This window comes from Phodopus roborovskii, unplaced genomic scaffold (genome assembly GCF_943737965.1).
Source record: "Phodopus roborovskii unplaced genomic scaffold, PHOROB, whole genome shotgun sequence".
NCBI lineage: Eukaryota > Metazoa > Chordata > Mammalia > Rodentia > Cricetidae > Phodopus > Phodopus roborovskii.
In genome coordinates this window covers 1572142-1594438 of record NW_026126622.1, presented here as the reverse complement: position 1 = coordinate 1594438, position 22297 = coordinate 1572142, and the positions used below count along the sequence as shown (strand labels likewise).

Here is a 22297-nt window from a genome sequence, read left to right as displayed (position 1 = left end):
CTTTGACTCCAAAATTTAAGTTGAAGAACAAGTTACTGGGGAAAAGTATTTCTATTTTTGTTTCCACAGAAAATGAAAAGATGTGGATTCCTTCCAGACTAATGTGGTTTGATCACGCCAGACCGCCTGAAACAGAGTACAAGCTGATCCTACATTCCAAACAGCTGGACAAAACAGCCCTACAGACTACAGCTAGGATATCTGAATCTTCTTCGAATCCCCCTAGACAGCGCCCCTTACCAGCAGGAAGTAGTTTGGAAAGAACGACGCCCAAATTCCCAAATATTGTGTAAAATGTTTGTTTTCATTTAATTGGACTTTGTTATATAAAATTAAATAAAAATAAATAAATAAATAAAAGAAATAATACTATAAATATTAAAAAAAAAAAAGTCTCCTGCTTTGCTGAAGAGTCTGCCAGACACACTATGGCCTATGGGCTGAAGATGGAAGATTACAAAAGAACTTCGGGTGGCCAGGCAGTGAGATGTCTCTGTCATTTCTAGAGTTTATAAATTATCCTTCTGTGGTCTTTGAAGGAGTTGAAGACAGATAGTAATGGTTATAGTTTTCATTAGTTAGGGTTAAAGATATGTTACTTAGACTTTAGACACACAAAGATAGAATAGATGATGGACTATTTTCTTCAAAATTGTAGGGAGATAGTTCTGTGGCACTGACCACGCCCATTGGGGGTGGAGCCAGGGGCGGAGTGACCTGTGGAAGGAGGTCGGAGGGGGCCAGGAAAGGTGCTCTCTTGCTGGCGGGACTCAGAGAGGAGAGCATCGGGTTGAATTTCCTGGTGTTCATCTGTCTAGGTTGTAAGTTATTTCTCCCTGAATAAACATCTATTCGGCCTATTTGTTTATCCTGATCCTTATTGAACCGCGATACTATTGCCTTGATTTCTCAGTGCCTAACCACAAAGCATCCTGTAAGGGTCCCACTTACAACTTTATAAGACTACCTATATTCCTCTTTGCAATTCCTATCCTGTACATCAACCTGTGTGCTGTTTAGTGTTAATAGTCACCTTGACAGAACCTAGACTCACTGGGAGACAAGCCTCTGGACATGCCCTGACTAGGTTAATGGATATGGGAAAGTCCATTTAAACTGTGGCAGAGCCATTTCCTAGGCAGGGAATCTCAGATAGTGCAAGTGGGAAAAGCAAGCTTCTCTATTCTTGTTCCTATTGTGTAATGTGACCTGATGTTTGCTTCAAGCTCCTAACCTAGAACTGTGAGCTGGAATCCCTTTCTCCCTTAAGTTGCTTTGGTCAGCAACAACAGGAGAAACTACAACAGTCTTCTTTGAAGGACTTAGCAGCAAAACTTTTCAATCTATACCTTGACAATGTCTGCATAGCCATGTTTACACTTAATGCACTTTTCATGACTGCCCTATTTTGCTATGCTGCTGTAACTACATCCTAAAGCCAGATGTGTTTTATGTATCTCTGTGAACTTCCCTGAATTTTAGAAATCTATACTTAATGACTGCCTTCTAAAAAGTGTTTTTGGCTTATTACTTGGCTCTCCTGGTGATCTGCTATGGTTTCCAAGTACTTGCACAGCCCTCCTCACTAGACAACCTTTCCAAGGTTCCATCAGTCATCTATGGTAGACAAAAGCAAGTCTGCATACATTGTATCTAACTGACTAGGGCCACACCCTCTGCCATGCTCACTTCTCTTAAACAGCCCTTCTTTCTTGTAAACAGCCATATCTAGTATACACGACTCTTAACAAATTTTCCTGGATAGAGCCCAAGAAACCGAAGCTTCTGTGTGCTGTAGCATCACCTGTGACTTCCTGGACAGCCACTGTGGTTAGCAGTGACCACACTAAACAAGCTAGCAGACAGATCACTTACTAGTGAAATCATGAAAATGCTACCCACCACTATAACTAGGTCCACTTACACAGAAAAATTCACAGATCACTAATGATGGAACATTTTTATGAAGCAAAAGAGCACAAAGCACATATGTGAAGCAAAACCCAAGACAGCTGATTTCTAAAGCTCCTTTAAAAATCACACAGTGGCACACTAGCCTAGAAGCAAGTATGTCTAACAGCATGCACACTTAAAGACTACAAATAAAACTGTGAAACTGAAGTTTGGTTCAATGACTTCCAGGACAGCGGCTTTTCTAAAAAGAAAGGGAGCCTGCATTTCAGATTGAATTTGCTGTTCAGAAGCGTGACTACAAGCATGCATGAGCTGTTGTATGGTGCAGGCATATATATGTACACTTGCGCATCTAGAGAGTCATGTTGTTTCTGTGGAACACCCAAAGAAGAGAGAAAGCTAAATGTCTTTTGTTTTGCATTTCCCCCAACACACTGTTTTAAAAGCCCAAGTCCAAATTCCTGGCTTCTACTTGTAAGAGACTTTTGAAAGTCTTTTTAAGATCTTGTTTGCATGTAAATTTATTCTATTATACAGATATTCCCTAATTAATAATTTTTAAAAGGGAAAACCCACAGTTGATTTATCTTCCAGTTCAAGCACAGCACTGGAGACATCAAATCCAAGGTATGATGAACACATCTGCAAGCAAATCAAGTCCCCTACCTTGGCTTAAGACCAAGGAGGTATCAGGTTTCAGGCAAAAATGACAGCCCAAGCCAGGTGTACTCACATCTGGGATCCTACCAGCATATGGAAGACCGAGACAGGATTACCACTTTCAAGCCAGCCTGGTGAGATCAAGGCCAGCCAAAACAACTGAAACCAGGAACCAGGGCTAGTAAGACTAGTCCATACAATGTTTACTGCATAAACATAATGCCCTGAATTTGATCTCCAGAACCACAGTAAGAGTTGGAGGCAGATGGTGGTACACATCTTTGATCCTAGCACTCCGGAGGCAGAGGCAGGTAGATCTTTGAGTTTGAGGCCAGCCAGGTCTACAGAGCAAGTTCCAGGACAGCCAGGGCTACACTGAGAAAACTTATCTCCAACATACACACACAAACGAGAGAGAGGGAGGGGGAGGGGAAGGGGAAGGGGAGGGGGAGAGGGAGAGGGAGAGGGAGAGAGAGAGAGAGAAATAGGGGCAGTAATGTGTACTTATCATCTCAGATGTGCAGAGGGGGAGACAGGCACCTCCTTAAGGCTCACTGGCCAGCCAACCTAGCCCACTACTTGACAGCAAGCTCCAAGCCAGTGAGATACCTTGTTTCAAAAACAAGGTGGATAGTTCCTGAGGTTGACCTTTGGCCTATACAATCACAGTCAACATTGACTGGTTTTGGTCTGTTGTTTTGATTTTTGTTTTTTAAAGTGTTTTACTATGTAGTTCAAGTTGACTTTGAATTCAGTATTATTCTGTCTCAGCCTCCCAAATTCTGGAATTACAGGTATATACAACTATGCCTGGCTTGCCAACCTTATTCTTTGGTTTGTTTTTTAACTGTATATGTGTGTGTGCCTAAAATGTCCACAAAGACTAGAAGAGAGCATGAGATCCCCTGGAGCTGGAGTTCCAGGTAGTTATGAGCTGCCTGTTAAGGGTTCTGAGAACTGAACTCAGGTCTGCTCTAAGAGCAGAGATAATCTTGAACTACTGAGCCATCTCTCCAGCTCTGCTGTTGAACTAGATGAATGAAATTCATTTCTAACTGAAAATAAAAGAGACATCAGATATTTAATTCAATTACCATCCGTCCACCTACCCATATATTTTTAAAATGATAAATCATTAAAAGTAATCTGAAGCTATTTCAATTAAAAAAAATCTTTTCAAACTTTTTTCCACCTTAGTTTTGAGCAAGGGTCCATCAAAAGGAAATGGTGGTTCAAAGTTTCTATGAGGACAATGTCCAATTCTGTATCACTAAGCTCCTTTCTTTGGATAGACCTTCACCAAATACCATATTTCCCACCAGAGCACAGATAGTAAAGATGAAGAGCACTGTGATACAGTTGCACAAACTAACCTAATTTAGTCATGACACAACTGAAAAAGAGCCAATTAGACAGACAGTGTTAGAGCAATATTTAACAAGAATGTGAACCAGTGAGCCAATCTAGTATTCTGGGCACTCTTGTTTCAAACAAAAAACAGAAATGCTTTCAGTGTTTCAAAAACAATCCACAGTCATGCATTGCAGAATTCCAAGTGTATAGCTGATCCTCTTAGAAGAACTTACAAAAACCAAGGCATTTTTCCATAGGCAACTTAACATTAAAGACCTCAGGAAGCAAATAAACTGAGCCTTTACTTCCCAATTCATGCTCACTGTGACTGTTCTAAAAAAGACAGGGTGTCACTGTGTTGCTTATGCCAGCCTTGAACTCCTGGCTGAGTTCAGGCAATCCTCCTGCTTCACTGTCATTGGGTGTACACAGTCATAATTGCAGGATTCGTTGGTTTTTCAGAGGTGGAACCTCATGTTTGTAGCACCGGCTGACCTTGAGCTCAAGATCCTCTGGTCTCAGTCTACCAGTAACTAGGGCCATAGATATATGTATGCTATGGGGTCAGCTGCTACTGAACTGACACAAAAAACTTCATTTGAAATTTAGAAAGCCAGTGAGTTTTGCCAGCCACATATAACTTTGTATTTAAAACATGTAAATTGGGAAGTTTCTTCTGTTTTATTTCCACAGCTTCCTTTCTCATTACTGAAAAGAAGACAAGGAGTACTTTTTTGAGGCCCCAGCGATGCTTTTTCTTGTAAGACACTGGGAAAGGAATTGTCAGAGGCTTGGTTTTGACGCACAATGTGCTTTGTTCAGTTGGTGACTAGCACATCTGTCACGCTGCCACTGTGACTGTTCCTTCACATTTATCTGTCCCTGCTTCCTCTTGACTAGACTTGCACTCTTTCAGGAAAGAAGCCACAGCCTGCCCTTCTTTTCTATCTTGAAAACCTAGCACATTGTGAAGGAGTTATCCAATGACACCCTCCCTGCCATCCAGTGCTGACTAGTTTATGTCAAGTTGACCCAAGCTAAGTCATCTGAGAGGAAGGAACCTAAATTTAGAAAACGCCTCCATAAGATCAGCTTGTAGATAAGTCTGTAGGATATTTTGTTAATTAGTGATTGGTGGGGGGAGGGTCCAGACCACTGTGGGTATGCCATTCCTGGGCTGTTGGTCCTGGACTCTGAAAGAAAGCAGACTGAGAAAGCCAGTAAGCAGCATCCCTCCATGGCCTCTGCATCAGCTCCCACCTCCAGGTTCCTACCCTGCTTGAGTTCCTGTCCTGACTTCCTTCAGTGATGGTACTCTGATATGTAAGTATAAGCCAAATAAACCCTTTCCTTCCCAACTTGTTCTTGGTCATGGTGTTTAATAGAAACCCTACCTAGGACACCCAAGAAGAATGTGAACAACTGAAAAATGAAACCTTCCTCACAGAATGCACACCAAACATAATCAGCAAGTATGCTACAACACCAGGTAATTATGACTTCCATTCACTGAATATGTCATCTGAAAAAAATACAGTAAGAGGGGAAGAGCTTTAAACTTTCTGAAAGAAAATTGGGCCAACTCTAGATTTCTTAGGTAAAACACTCTATTAACTCAATTTCGTAAGTATTGCGGTATCCCTGCTGTCAACAAGTGGCACATCACGGTGATACAGTTTTCATAGGTAGGTTCTAACTTCCTTGGTCAATGACATTACAAGTATGTATTTAAGTCTGAGAAAGTGACCTGGCTAAATATTTTATTTGAGGTGTTGTACCTATTCACTTCTAAGAACCCAACCACTAAAGGAGCCTAAAGTTATCAAGCTGAATGTTTATGGGATGGTTATGTCGACTGCAGATAAAAACATTATCTCAGACACACTACTGTCACTCTGCTCCAGTCCCTGCAGTCATGCATTTTTAGATACCCATCTCAAGTTTGCCTTCCAATGGAGAAACTGCTGGCTCTGGTTCTAAAGACAAATCTACCACCTCCTCAACAAAGGATATGAAGACAGCTAGCTGCCTTAAGATATTTCTGACAGCCTTAACTGGCAACAATTTGACTGCACCCTTGGTAGGCTAGCACTGCTTCAATTGTAGTCTATTAGGACGCTGCTGTCCTGTCCCTACTACAGGGAAGCAGGCTTTCCTCACAGGAATTCTTGTATCTTTCTGCATCTTCTGCATCATACCAAACAGAGAGGCAGGTAATCTACCAGCTTCATCCTATTGCAAAGCTAAAATAAGGAACCAAAGAAATGGCGTCTGCTCTTGACTTTTCTGCAAAAGTAAATATTAAACATTCCCTGGAAATTGAGGGAGAAATAAGTCAATTAAAAAGTGTCTTGTTTTGAGTTGCCTCTGCAGGATAAAATTCATTCATTAAGGTTTCTTTTTGTTTGTTTTATTTATTTTTTTTCTTATTATACATATTGATCTCCGTTCCCTCTCTTTCTCTCCCTCCTTCTCTCCCTCCCATGCTTCCCAACCACCCTCCCATTCCATCCCCCCCCCCAACTCCACAGGGAGGGCGGTGCCTTCCAGGAGGGGTCAACAAAATCTGTCAAGTCATTTGGAGTAGATCATTAAGGTTTCTTTAAACCACTAATAAGCATTAGGCCCCTTCCACAACTACACATTTGCCCAATCCTTATGAAGCCAGAGTCTAGCTTTCACTTTGTTCACAAAGTTCACAAAGTACTAAATTAAAAGCCTCACTAGTTGCAATTATAGCAGATAGATCTCCAAGTTTTCAACATATTTTTAAACCAAGAAAGAAACTGGCAAGCACAGTCAAAAAGTAGAAAATATGCTTATTTCTATATGAATCTTTAATATTTTAGTAGCTAATAAAAATACATAGATTACTTTAAAGTAGCTATAAACTAATACAAGAAAATAGTTCCCTTAATATTCTTGGCTGTAACCCTAAACATCTGAGCAATTAAGAAATGTATGCAAGTCGAGGAGGGGCTTCAGCAGGGAAAGGAACTTCCAGCCTAGCCTCAGGACTCAGAGTTTTATCCTTGGGATTCACATGGTGGGAAGAGACCCAATTACAGCAATTGCTCCTCTGATAACCACACATAAATGAAATAAAAAATACTTATTTAAAAACAACTCCCAAATAACTAAAAACAGTAAGATAGTACAGAATTCGGAATTTGATAAAGCTTAGCAGCATTACCTTTTTGGCACTTTCAGGACCCGATTCATCGAAGCGAAACCTGACAATTCGGAAATCTTTACAATAAATTATTAACTCTGTTGGATTAAATTTCAGCTTCTGGTTGGGACCTAGGACTTTCTGCTTCCTCTTGTGGTCATTCACTGAAGAAGAAAAAATAGTGGGGTGGGAATGTGACAACGTTCATTCCTGATGCTCTTTAGATCCTTAAACAACTTTCCAGCAGTGACCAGCACTGAAGCACCACTCCTGGAGCACACCCCACTGCCGGAGCAGACCCCACTCCTGGAGCACACCCCACTCCTGGAGCAGACCCCACTCCTGGAGCAGACCCCACTCCTGGAGCACACCCCACTCCTGGAGCAGACCCCACTGCCGGAGCAAACCCCACTCCAGGAGCACACCCCACTGCCGGAGCACACTCCACTCCCCGGAGCACACCCCACTGCCGGAGCACACTCCACTCCTGGAGCAGGCCCCACTCCAGGAGCAGATCCTATTGCTGGACACTACTTCCTGGCTTTTCATATCCACCTGTGGCTCCTAGAACTTTGGAGGGCTAGTTCTATGATTCTGGTGATATTTTAGAGGACCTTTGCAATGATACATTTAATGGTTGAATTTTTAATTAAAAAAAGACCACAACTTATAAATTAAAAAATCTTATCTCCATTTTACAAGAATTTCTTGACTTCTCTGTTGAGTTCTTGGGACTTACAAAGGAATAAATGTAAAATTAACTCTACAGAAATAAAGTTCCAACACAAATACTTGGGATGATGGCCCTTCAAGGAATACTTCAGGATTTCAATCAACTTTTAGAGACATTTCATTTTATGAAGTGGTCTCACTGTGCTTCCCAGGATAGCCTTGAGCTTGGCACTCAAGTGAGACTTCTGCCTCACCTCCTAAGTGCAGCCATCACATTCAGCTACAACTTTTAGAGAGAGCACCTGCAGAATACCACATACCTGTCACAATCTGCTCAATACATGTCAAAGGGACATCATGCTCTCCAAGAAGGAGGTTTCTGTAATGGAATTTCTGAAATGAAAAATGATATTCATGTGAATGAATTCTTTTCTCAATGGCCTCAAAACAGTAACAGCAAGCTTTGCCTTTAATGTGAAAAAAAAAAAAAACCCCACCACAAAAAAAAAAAAAAAAAAAAAAAAAAACAACAACAGTAATTGCCAAGGAACACAAAATCCTTTGCTATGCAACAAGGACCATCCATCCGAAGGGAATGGCATCAAACAGCATGCATTAGTAGGCAGTGGAGAGAGGATACATGTTTTGAGTTTTGGGACAGGGTTTCACTAGGTAGCCCAGGCAGACTTTTAGCTCCCTAAAACTCTTTAGCTGTGTGATACCTGTGTGCTACGATTACAGGCATAGGTTACCACACCTTCTCCCCACACTTTTATTCTAACAAAAGGAAATTAATATATATGCCACAATGTTACTATAATATCTGAGAGATGTAATATGATCAATTCTTTATAGGCAAACAAGTGTATGCCTAGTTCTAGATGAATTGGCCATAAAATAAAAGAAAGAGGGATCTTGGGTCATCAGACTTTAATGAGTAAAATCATATCTGATTTTTATAACAGCTAGTGTGATAAGTGGCTATCTAGAACATAATGATCACTGCTGTTTTTTGTTGTTTTGTTATTTTTTTAAAAGTCTGTTTTGTTTAAAGACAGGGTCTGGCTCAGGTTCACCTTAAAACTGTGATTCTTCTGCCTCTTAGAAAAGGCTTTTGGGCTTGTGATGTAGATAGAAGCCCTGAGTCTGATTTCCAGCACTGCGTAATATTCTGGCAAGGTGGAACTCATCTGTAATCCCAAGATTTAGGAGGTAGAGGCAAGAGGATCAGAAGTTCAAGTTCATTCTCAACTACATGTGGAGTGTGAGGCCAGCCTGGCGTATCCCAGACCCTGTGAAAGGACAGAAGGGGGCAGAGAGAATGAAGGAGAACGCAGTAGAGAAGGCTTTTGGTGAGTGACAGCCCACTGTTCACACCTAGAAAATACTTCCCGATCATTTCCAAACTGAAACACAGCTGTCAGCAAGGCCCTGGTCTGCCACCGGTTCTGGACTTAAGGTTTCTCCTGCTCAGTATGTCTGGGTCAGAGAGCATTCAATGAAGCCAAAAACAAAGGGGAAACACAAGTGTGCTTGTCTCCCTGCTTTGTTAATGCCTTCAATTTAGTGTAAATATAATTCAGAAGATTAATGCACACAAGAATATGCAGAAAATATTGGAAATTAGTGAATGACTACATGAAATAAAATATACTTACACAAAGATCTCTCAAAGAAATGTTTGTGTTATTAAAGAAACAATTTAGTCAATATTTTTTCACTCTTACTATACACTAAAAAGTAGAATTCAAGTTTCTGGGAAAAGAGCTAATTAATTACAAAACAAACAAATAAATCAGTAAAATGTTTGACATTTATAATATTTAAGCTAAATAACTGAAATTTTCTCTTCATGATTAGTCAAAAAGAATATGTTTTTATAAACACATTTCTAAAAATGGAGGAAAGAAAATAACTCCCTTACTGAAGAGAATATAAGATCAGGATATTCCAAAGGATAAATGAAGCAGAGTTCTTAAAATCATCTCACTAAGCCTAGTGTGAGTTGTAACCAATCACTCAGGGAAGCAGAGGCAGGAAGATCAGGAGTTCAAAGCCAGCCTAAGTTGCACAGTGAGACTCTGGACTGGGGACTTAGCTCAATAGCAGAGCACATATAAAGAACTAGTTTGGTGTATAACATTACACCAAAAGAAAACAAACCAAAACTCACAAACTCCACTCACTATTCCTCAAGCAGGTTGTGACATTCTTCTCCACTTAATTTTGATTTTTAAAATTATTTTTGTTAGTTTTTGAGAATTGTGTACAATGTATTTTGATCCTATTCATCCCTCCCAACTCTTCCCAGATCTACCACCCCTTACACACACATATGTCCTCTTTTTTAAGTCTATCAACTCTTATAGAGTATATTTTCAATATCATCAATTTACTGATAATTTTTCACAATTTCCCATATCTCTTATTTACATAACAATATATTCTGCTTAGAGTTAAGGCCTTAACAAAACTAAACAGTATACAAATAAATACCTGTAATGGCATTGGATCATCTGTAATGAAGGAGATTTTGAAGTTACTGCATATCAACTTTCCCCACAAATCATACTGGCTTGTGTCTGTTGCAATGCATTTTCTCACAAAATTGACTTCATTTACAACAATTTCTCCTAAAAAAGAAAAAAAAGAAAGAAAGAAAAGGAAAGAAAAATCACAGTGAGCCACAAATATGCCAAGAAAACCCAAACCACTGTGTGCCCTTGCTGGAGGACTTCATGACTGGTGGCATTTGAAGGAGTTGTGAAGAGGAGCGGCCCCTGGCTGTTGGCATTCGTGGGCATCGGGAGTGCTTTGTGTCCTTGATGGGTATGGTATAGAATGAGTCCAAGAAGCTCTGGAGTTTGAGATGACTGAGCCAGCAGATAAAACTGCTTTAAATATACTCCAAATTGTAACTGAGTAAACAATAAAACTTTAACATAAAGTTGGGTTAGAAGGGGGGATTAGAAAAAGCAAATTTGGAAACACCTACAGAAGCAATTTCTCAAAAAGGAATTGAAAGCTTGGACAGGCACATTTTAAGTGTCATGGCAGGGAATCAAGATACTTACACCTCCTATTACCTGAAAACTGTTTTCATAGTGATGACCAGAACCTCTTGCTGACAATCCATAACACCTATCTCATGAAGAATGGAACTTTAGTTTCAACAGTCTTCTCTAACAAAAATGTTAACAATAAATCTGAGTGATGATAAATAAATTTTACTCAACAATCCTAAAAATTCATGAGGCTAATTTTAAGAACAACCCCTAATATTTATCTGAGGATTTAATTCATATGCTCATGTCAAATTCCTGGCTCAAATCACTTGAGAAAATTTCCATCCTGAATACAAGCCTCTTTCACATGGGCTTAAGGCCCTGAATGCCAACTCCTGCTCAGCTGTCTTCCTCATCCTCTCCAATTTACCCACAATGGCCTTCTATGAATCCCTTTTGTATACCACACTGCTTCCATTTATGGGTCTTTGAACATGCCCCTCTCTCTTGGAAGATTTTTTTTTTTCTTTGAGACAGTGGCTATGCTCAAGAATGCTTAAAATAATCTCCCTGCCTAGATAAATCTCCCTTATCACAGAACCATAGACTTGCAATTTCAGTGCTCATCACAGCTATAATTTGATCACGTTTGCTTTTTAAGTAAATTCTTGCCTCCCAGCTAGGAGTATACATCCAATGGTGGCAGAAAACAGACTTTTTGTTCAGTGCTGAAATTTTAGTGCATAGGACAGTACCAAGTATATGGTAGGTGGATACAAAGAAAGTGCTGAATAAAGTCCTTGGTTTACTGAAAAGGAATAAAACCAGTGATATGAGTGGAAAGCAAAGCAAATGACTGAATCAGATGTGGTGCTGTAACCCAGTACTTCGGAGGCAGAGGCAGAAGGACCCAGAGTACAAGATCAGCCTGAATACACGGTGAGACTGTCCCTAAAATGCAATAGCTGGGGACACAGCTCGGTGTTAGAGCATACACAAAGACCCTAGGTTAGATCAACAACAAAACAAACCAACCAATAAACCAGCTCATCAACTCTATTCCTCTAGAAAGCCCAACATTCTGTAGCTTAGTTTTTAATGTGAGTAGGTGATACTCCCAACAGAAAACCAGCAGCAGCAGAACTCAAGCGGCTCTGAGCAGTGCTGAAACCAGTCATTCAATCTGGTCAAGTACTCTGTTGAGTTGAAAGATGAGGACCGTGTGGGTACACACAGGCAGAATGTAATCACAGAACTGCACAGCTGTCCTTTGACACACAGAGAACAGTATAATTTGGGATTGGTGGCTTCTCGGTGCTTGTCCTGACTGATTCTTTAGAGAGTATACATGAGAAGAAGGCAGACGATTTCTCTATGACAGAGATGAGGGAGTTGGCACCAAAAAAAGGTTAAATCAATTCCATGCTCTAAGACTTTAAAAACAGAAATAAATGTGAAATGTATTAAGTGTCCCCCAACACCCATGGGGGATCGATTCCCAGACCCTATGAATGGATGCTAAAGTTCCTTATGAATAACAGTGGGACATTTCACATTCAATATTTGGAGCATCTTCAATGGCTTGAAGTACCTAATACAATGAAAATGCTTGTGTCACTGCATGGTATTGCTCAGGGAGTAAGGACAAGAACAAAACTCTGTGTGTTCGCTACCATGTTTTTAGAAGATTTGCCATCAAGAGTTGGCAATCCAGGAATGTGGAACCCAGCCACAAAGGCCTTCTGTCCCCGTTTCTACATACTTTCATTAATGTAAATATGTTATAGTGACACAGAACAAGTAGCAACATTGAATTAAAGATTCATAATGTTGTCCCTAATTGCATTCTAATGAGAAACAAATGACATTATCTACAGTTCCTTCCATGAGAGTTTACCAACTGCCTTATCACAATCTAAGATACTGAATAATCAACTTTTGTCCCCTTTGTTCTCAATTATATGACTAAAATAACTGAACTAATTTCCACTACAGACAGAAAATATCTTCCTGTACAGTAACCAAATCTTTATGCTTAACCTCATATTGTGCCACCCCAACCAATTTATTTGAAAAAAGGACTCTCAAAACAATGCTACAGAAAGTGACAAGCTGCACCATTCATAATTCATTCATACTTGTATGTAGTTATACTCAAAAACCACCTAATAACAAGCAAGTCAAGTCACACTGTAGGATTTCTTGGGAAGGGGCAGAGACAATCATAGTAAGAAAAGAATAAAGGGCTGCAGGACTAGGACACTGTGGCTATGCTAGTACCATCTGCCAATTTTATCTCTATTTCCATTTCTACCTATCTACCTACCTGACTATCTCTTACCCAATCACCCACCTATCTCTCCCAACCCCCACAACAGCCCTTCTCTAGCAATTGGACTCTCACCAATGCAGCCAGGAGTAAAACATCCAGCCTTTGAATTTAGTGAGGATGAGACAAAGGAAGGGGGAGGGATGCATATAGGGCTCCTTGGGATGGTAAACCACAGTTCCTTGCTTTATAAAAAAGTTTTATTCTTGTGCTGCTTTTGGCTGCTTCACAGGACAAAGGCAAAACAGTACTTATAACACAGACCTGGCCCACAACACCTACAACATTCACTATATGGCACTTCATGGAAAGTGTGCTGACCCCTGCATTACAGATGACTACCTAAACATGACAACTCTTAAATTACCTTAAACAAAGCTTAGATGTGTTCAGTGCTCCTGTCTGAAGGCAGGTGCATGTGCAATGCTGCAGCGATCTAAGGGTTCCAGGAGGCACACTCAGTGCCAGGATGAATACAGAAACCTGCTCAAGACTACTCTCACCAATGAGCTGCAGCTGTCAACAGTGCCTGCTCCTAAAGTTTCAAAAGAGGGGCGGGGTGTTCTTAGTTGCTATCATAAAAACAGCCTTGCTTACAGGCTGGGAAGAAAGAGTTCACAAAGCAACCTCTTCTCACATTGACTTATGAAGAGTATCCATGCAAGAAGCACATTTTCATCTTCACACTTAAATTAGTGGGTCTTTGGTATGTAATTTTTTTATTTATCTCTGATGTTTTTTATAATAAATTAAAAAAAGTAATTAGTGATCTTGAGGGGAAAACTCCTACTAAAAGCTGCAAAATTCCAGAGGCCATGGACTTTCCTAGAGACAGCTCCTATACTAGCTCTGCTATGAGAGGTGGTGTGCTAGGGATGGCTCACACTGGCTCCCATCACTTCTCCAACTCCCTACTCAGCCACAGAGAAACAGTACACATCACCAAGCACTTTCCAGAACTTTGGGAAGTAACAGAGTACACATGACAAGCAATAGGAAACTGGCTTCAATATGGACGGAGTAAGCAAAAGCATGCTAGCAAAACTTTGTAAATTAGGAGCTAGCTGAGAGTTTGTACCAAGGCCTGGGAGGGAACTAAGCAATCACTGAAGTTTTCTCAAAACCCTTCTACCTGGAAAGAAAAATGAGAAAAGAAATGTAAAGAGAACGTCTCTAAATGGTATAGGGAGGGTAAATTTTAATCTCCTAGGATGACAAAAAAAAAAAATGTACATGTTATCTTTAATGCCCCATGGAATTAGAAAGTCAATACATATTTGGTAAACAGAAATAATTTTTCCCATAAATTTCAGTTTGGAAAATAATCCAGGGCAAAGTCTTCTGTAATTCAACACATGGCTTGAAACAGGGGAACCAGTCCAGTTTACCTGATACAAGAAGCCTTCCCTGGGCAAGCACTCAAGAATAGTATAGGGTAAGCTGTCAATGATTCACCCTAATTTTAAGAGTTGTAACTGCAAGTCTGAGGTATGTATTAGATAAACAACATGTGTGGTGCTGCCCCTGGTGGTGACTGTGCAGGTCATACACAGACACAAAAAGCCTGTCATCGAAGTACTACATCCAGTAAGTGCAGTCAGTGCCCACAGGGGCAGGACCACTGCTATAGTGCAGGTCTCAGGAAAGGACCAGAGTGGAATAAGGAACACAAAAGGCAGTGACAGTAGAGAATGTGTGGCAACAGTGACAAAGACCCACATAATGAGCAAAGAGCCTGGAATCACACAAGTTAGTAAGGCAGACAGAATGTTAGCAAATCTACAGTAAAGACCTCAGAGTTTATCCTGCTCAAGTAGGAGCTTATTTAAGTTCAGAGAGCTTTTAAGCACCAGTGGAAAGACTGATGTGACAGCATCATGCTGATCTGTAGCAGGAGCGTGAAAAATGCACTGCTGTACATTGTGAAGGCTCTAGGTAAGCTCAAGTCTAATGCTAAAGTCTGCAGTTGGTTACACTCTTCACAGGTCCAAGAGCATGCTACCAGCACATCTGTGAAATACTACAAAACTCAGCCTAAGTCATCTAGGGAGCCATCTTCAAATGGGCATCACATGAGCCCTTTAAAAGGCAGTTTTGTTTTCTGTTTTACAAGCAAGTGATACACAACCCAACTGAGGATATGAGATGTAGGTTGAGGCAGAAGAAAAGAACAATATATAAATGGTACAAACAATGAATACATAACAAATAAATAAAGACCGCTATGCACCAATGCTGCAGTCTTTTTCCAGAGGGTCTGTGGATATATACTTCCCAGATGTGACCACGAGAGATCTGATAATTAGGGCATTCACTGTCGACCCACTAGCTGGTCTCTGTAACTGAGTGCTGTTGGTTTTTTACTTGGAAAGGGAAAAAATGAACTGAGCTGACACGGCTTTCAGAACAGTGGCCGGAACTTAGCAGACATCTACATTCAGATGACAATCATTTCCTGAGAAGGCTTTTGCTGACACTCCTTGATGAACCCCAAATCTGACTTAGGTAACAATCCTGAGCCCTCACAACCTTTGTTCTCTTCTACTATAGCACTTCACTCAATAAAATGAAATTGTGTAAGGGCAGAATCCCACCCTTCCACACCCCCCCCCCCCACCTTCCTAAAACAAAAAACAAAACAAAAAACCTCTGCCAAGCAACACCGGGCATTCCATACCTGCTGAACAAAGCAATCCATTATAGTTAGTCACAGCATTTCAATCTTCTCCCTCCCACCTCCAGGACTTTAAAAAGATCCTGCCTCAGGGAGGGAAGAGAGCAAAGGTCACCAAGCCCTACTCACAGCAAATCTTACATCCCAATCACCAAGCTGCTGGCATTCTACCAGCCCCTCAGCAAAGCCAGCAACAGGAAATCACTACCTCTTAAGACATTCCATTTTCTGGCAGCTGAAATTGAAAGTTCTTCCTCAAGCGGGGTCAAAATCTGTCACTGTTTTGAAAAAAAAAAAAAAAAAAATAGCAGAGCCAAAGACAAGGCTCTTTTCATCTCATTAGAGAATTTTCTCTTGACTGACATTCAATCTGCATAAATCTATATGTGAACATCACCAGTGTAGCTAGGTGGGCCATGTTGCTTTGTGGCTAACACCACAGTATAGGAGCCAGGCACAGCAGCTGCCTGTCTTTGAGGACTAGGCAGCTTCCTTAATTCTTCCTAGTTCTCTCACATGTCAAATGAAGACAAATTAGTACCTTGCCTGACACGGCTGTGACCTCTAAGGTACATCAGCCAAGGATGTAAGCTCAGGTGTCAGAGGCATGCCTGGAACCAGGTTAGCAACAAGGAAGTTCTGCGGCTTTATGTTACATGGACATCAAAGACAGAACCCAGAGGCCTGACCTCGGTCATTCTTTCCCTTTGGTGTTCCCATTCTTTGGCACAGGTTTTCTGGAATCAAAGGACAGGGACTACCACCAAATGCTTTCCTTAGTATGAACCTACACAGATTTGGAAGCAGTGATGTGCTGTGCTGACCACATTATGTCTGAGTAGACTTGTGTTACAACAATTTGTCAAAAGGAGATCACCTGGAGAGACAAGTAACTGACAATCTCTGCATGGTGCTCACCAAATGGTACTGACAATAGTCTCATCCTGTGGTTTCCAGTTTATATTCTGAACTATGTCTGTACATTAAAAGTGTGTGGGGGGGGGGTGTGGAAAACAAAGTAGAGTTCCTAACTTTGTGTTTTGTCAACTTCAACTTAGTTTTTTTGTTTTTGTTTTTTTAATCTAGCAAAAGAATATATCCCAAATCAAGAAAGTTAGGAGGTAACTATTATGATAAAGCTCATGATGAACCTTGGTGTATTCCAAGACAGGTGAAGGTAACCGAGGTGAGGGACAAACATGCCAGGCAGACAGAGCTTAAGTGAGAAGTTTTATTAGAAATGGGAGGGAAGGAGAAAGGAAAGAGAAATGTGGTAAAGAGACACAAAGACAGAAGACAGAAGAGAAGAGGGAGACAGGAAGACCTTTCTGGCCCAGGGGAACAGAAGGAAAGAGAGAGGGAAAAAGAGCTTGGACAATAGTTTCTTTTGTTTGTTTTGTTTTGTTTGTTTTTCAAGACAAGGTTTCTCTTGTAACAGCTGTAGCTGTCCTGGACCTCACTTCTGTAGACCTGGCTGGCCTTGAACTCACAGAAATCTGCCAGCCTCTGATTCCCAAGTGCTGGGATTACATGCATTCGACACCACTACCTGGTGACAATATTGTTTCAATCAGTTAAATGAATAAATTGTCTCAAAATTGACTGTTATGAGGTCACAATCTTTCACAGGCAGCAAGGGACCCCCCTCTGGGCCTATTGTGATGCAGATTCAATCCCTATATTTCAGGAACCTCTTCCCTTCTACACAAAACTTGGTACCCTGGAGGTCTTCATATGCTTACATACATAAATACACACACAGTTATATACTTTAATATGTAATACTCTCTATCTCCTAAAAGGAGAAATGACTGACAGCTATACAATATAATGCTAAGAAAACAAGATTCATATAATGAGCTAATGACAAAGAGAATGGTAACTAAGCTAACACAGTACTTTACTCCAATTATAGGCTCAGATGCAATTCTCTTGAGATGTCCAGCATGAAATAGCAGTGTTTCTCTTGCTCCTAAATCCAGAAGCTAAGGTAATAGACCAACTAAGCAGGGTGGTGTCCTTGTGTTCAATCATTCACTCAGTCATAGCTCAGTGTCACATTTCAGGTATCATGTAAGATACCAGGATCACAAAGCTAAATTTAATACAACCCCCATCTCAAAGAGCTTCATGAACCAGGAAAGTTGAAAATTACTAACATAAACCAGAATCTGAATTAAATTACTAGTCATTTTCTTCAATTTTCCTTACTTAATAAATGATGGGGTCATTTTAACCTTAGCATTAAGGCCTAACAGAACACATAATAAAGGCACACACACACACACACACAAAAAAAAAAAAAAAAAAAAAAAAACAATTGATTTTGTGTTCTAATTTTCATCTGCTTATTGAATTAAAAGTTCAAACTTCGGGCAACTGAAGTAGGATATCCTTGGACCTAAGGCAGTAAGCCAAAACATAACGTGTAATACTATATCATTGAACAATCACTTCTTGTTCTGTGTGCCTGGGTAAAGAAAGCCACAGGTGACTTGGACCCCTGACTACAATGAAGACCAGAACTGTATGAGCCAAACCCTCAGTAAGAGTGCTGCCCTAGCTTAGGTCTTTATAGTGGTTTGTTCATTGTCCTTTTTGTAGTGGTAAGGAACAAACCCAGTGCCTTGCACATATTAAGCATGCTAAGCACACAGTCTACCATGAGCTACAACCCTCACTACTCTAGGTGGTTAGATAACAATACTTTCTGCTTGCTTTCCAGTGTACATGTGTAGAGTACCATACTGTGGGCAGAAGACAGACATCACAGATTTGACATCAGAGTTAAGACAGAAAGGTGATCACAATGGGATGCTCAGCCAGAGCACAACCTTGAAGAGCATGGAAAAGTGGGAACAAGAGAGTAAGAACAGGAGAGGCTTGTTGGGGAACATTATTTTAAGGTGTGTGACTTTTGTTTATGCTGCATTTGTTTAACTCTCTGAAGCTGTGTTACTGTGCCTGTCTAAAACACCTAATAAAGAGCTGGAGGGCTGATAGCCAGGCAGAAGCAAGAACAAGTGGAGTTGGCAGGCAGAGAATATAAATAGGAGAAATCTGGAAGTGGGAAGACTTAAGGGGCCAGCTACCTCGCTACACAGTCAGACTAGGAGTAAGAAAGAAAGGCATACAGGAATAGAGAAAGATAAAAGCCCTAAAGGACAAAGATTGATGGGATAATTTAAGTTAAGAAAAGTTGGCAAGAAACACACCAAATTAAGACTAGGCATCCATAACTAAGAATAAGCCTCCGTGTATTTATTTGGAAACTAGGCGTTCCCCTCCCCCCAAAAAAAAAAAAAAAACCAAAGAGTAAAACATTGCACAACAGAGGTTAGAGGTTAGGCAAGGGACAAGACTCTGTAATTCAGGATCAGCTCAGGGTTCTGTAAGGATAAGTGAGGAGCAAAGAGAAAATGGACATCAGAGTTACCAGGTATGCAAGTATGGAGTTTAGGAATGACATGAGCTTTCATGAAAGAAAAACTAATATAGGTCAGCAAGTTTCTTAACAGGCAATTAAACAGCAGACAGTGTTGTTTCTAGGAAAAGTATACTACTCACAGTCAGGAACTGAAGTTAAAATCTTCTGAAGAATTTTTTTATCAGTAATTTTAAAGACTAATTCTTCACTAAGAAAATTCTTTAACCATATTCATACTCACTGACACTTTTCCTAAGCATATCTTACATTCAAAAGTTAATTTTAAAAGACAAGAAATGAGCATTTACAGCTAAGACAACATTGTTTTTAGTGTCAAAGCAGAGTTGTTGAGGAGGGGATCAGTTGTCTAAGAATCAGGCAGTTGAAAGTAAAGGCAAAGTTCAACAGCTCACAGGCACCTGGTCAGCAGGCATACTGTCTCCCTTGCTGTTTTTAAAATGCCTACAGTAGCGAACACCAACAGAAAACATGCACAGGGAGCAAGGGTTACTCAGTACAGAAAGGGTTCAACAGTAAACACTGAGCAAAAAGACACTAGTACAATCCAGAAAAATGTAAGTCTAATAATAAAGTCTAAAAAAACAATAAATGTTGACATCTACTTACACAGAGCCAAAGGTTGGTGCCTTAATTGTTTATCCCTACTGACTACATTTTTTTAAGTTTCCACATTTGTTAAATTACTATCTACAAAGTTTTACTTATCTTATTGAAGTAATGATTCTAGGATTTCTTTTCTGACATAACAAACTGGTATTTGGTCATAGTTTAAGATAAGCCTTCCAACAACATGTCTGGTTATTTGCCCAAGAATCTTATTAAACAACTGATTTTCTTTAGTTACTGCATAATTGGTACATAAGTGAAGAAATTAATCAAATAATAGTTTTTCCACAGTAAAATTGTTCCCTATGAATCCCTACTTCTATTTCTAAGGTTCTTCATCTAGGGTAAATTTGTTCTCAAGTCTTTCTCAAGCATGACCCTAAGAGGCGCTCGTGTGCACACCCGTAGATAGGGCAATGCCTGAAGACACTCTGGTTGTGTTCAGAACATGACAGCTAGTTAGCAAGAGATGGGGTGCCATAGGCAATTAACAGATATAGGCCAAAGATGTAGGGATGGCTGTCAGCTCAGGACAGCTCCTCACACAACAAAGAATTGCCCAGACAGATAGGTCAATAGTGCCTCTACTGGGAAACAAATTCTAAACTGAAAACAGAAAAAAACAAATTTGCACACAGCTGGCAACCTCAAAAAAACAAAACAAAACAAAAAACTGCAGAGCAATTCAATGTCTGCTAAGCTTAGAGACACAGACATGCTTTTCATATACTCATAGCACATAAAAATGATGATTGTCAGTCATGAATTCATGAGGTGCTAACACATATGTACAGCAAAAAGTGCTTCCACTACCCAAGCAACTGGATACTTCTTTACATGAACATTTCGGATGGCAGAATAGAAAACGAGGTAGTTATGCTCTTGGAAGTCACTTTCTGAGTCAAACATCAATTATGTCTAGCCTATTTATTTTCTTCTTACTTGTAAATGTTTTCTAACTGGAGACTGTTTAAAAATAATAGAAAGGAAAAGTTCACCCCACAACACTGTTCCGTAAAACTTCAGTCCAAAAACACATTAGAATTCTGAAATTTACCTGGCAAAAGGACTGGCTCCAGTTTTTTAATCTTCGGTTCGGAACTGCTCTTATCGTCAATCTGAAACACATGGACAAAATAAAGCATAATACAAATGCCACCCCCTCATAAGACACTAAGGCAAATCATCTAAGCGATGACACATGCGACAGGCATATCTCCTACTTAAAACTCTTTCCCGTCCCAATCGAGATTGTTTTAAGATCTACTCATTATCGACTTGAGAGCCTGACCATAAACACCTTTACAACAGCCCAAGCCGCTTTCTAAGTGCTCACAAGTACTAGACAGGTAAGTTCTACCGGTGTCGCGGCGCTGCAGCCATCTGGTAGCCACAGCTGGGTCGGTGGCCGACCCTGAAGAAAAGAAACTCAGCTCGGGACGGTCCCTAAGGTCTCGTCACACGGCAGGGCTAGGGACCGCAGGACTTCGGCCAGAGAATGGCCGCCGCGGAGCTCTACAAGTTTCCACCGCGCCCGTGGCTCCCGGGAGGCGCGCTAGTCCGCGTCGCTCGCGTCCAGGTCCCGAGCGGGCGGCCCGCGGAGGCGCGAGCACCGAGCGCTTACCTGGGGCGGCGGCAGGAGGTAGGACCTGAAGCTCGGTCTGGGCGGCTTGAGGGAGAACATGGTGCCGCCGCCTGTGCACCCCGGCCCTGTGGCCGGCCAGACGCCTCCGGGATCAGCGTCCCCGGTGCGAAAGCGCAGTCAGGGTCTGCGGCCCGCCCCGCCGGGCAGACTGACGGGCAGGGATCAACGCCGCCAGGGGCCCGCCCGCGGTGGGCGGGGCCAATCATAGACACGCCCATCCCCGGAAGCCGCTTGCGGAGCTGAAACCAAAGCTCCCAGCCTCTAGGCCTCACTCACTGTGGCGGAAAGCATCGCTGGAGCCGGGAGCCGCTGGGCCCCTAGAGGCCATCTTGAGAGAATGCTCTTACGGAGGCCCACAGGGGTCATGGCGGCCTTCTCGCGCCTACTGCGCCTCACTTGGCTCAGGAGGCCACGCAAAGCAGCTGTGGGTTGTGGTGGACGCTGTGCAGTGTCGCTGCTGTCCAGTTCTCAGGATTCTCTCATCTGCGATAGTTGCTGCCCGTTAGTCATCCCTGCTGAGCTGCTAGCATTGGTTTTAAAGCAAGAGAGGTGCAGATTGGGGAAGAGAACCCGGGGCAACCCGAGGCCTCACAGTTCCAGTTGTCTGCATGTTGGAGGACCCAAAGATCTAGGCATCATCGCAGACCTGGTTGCCAAAGTAGATATCAAAGAAACAAGGAAAGATTTTTCTTTTACCTCTTGCTACCAGTTGACCTAACCTTGAGGTGCAGATGTGACCCATGCTGGGTGACCAGGACAGATGATACTGGCTGGCAAAGCCGAATCCCCAATTTAGTTTACTGATTTTATTCTTCTCGT

General features: G+C 41.3%; 1 protein-coding gene across 1 annotated transcript in view; it reads right to left on the bottom strand.

Moving 5' to 3' along the window:
- Window positions 1-21614, bottom strand: part of Mtmr10 (myotubularin related protein 10) — a 59967-nt gene extending 38353 nt beyond the window's left edge. Inside the window, exons 1-5 of the mRNA XM_051206490.1 lie at window positions 21458-21614; window positions 20891-20951; window positions 10268-10404; window positions 8092-8164; window positions 7121-7263 (exon numbers count right to left, since the gene is read on the bottom strand). Of these exons, the coding sequence (XP_051062447.1) occupies window positions 7121-7263; window positions 8092-8164; window positions 10268-10404; window positions 20891-20951; window positions 21458-21517 (474 nt within the window). The 5' untranslated portion in view covers window positions 21518-21614. The remainder of the gene's footprint in view (window positions 1-7120; window positions 7264-8091; window positions 8165-10267; window positions 10405-20890; window positions 20952-21457) is intronic.
- Window positions 21615-22297: the final 683 nt, after the last annotated feature.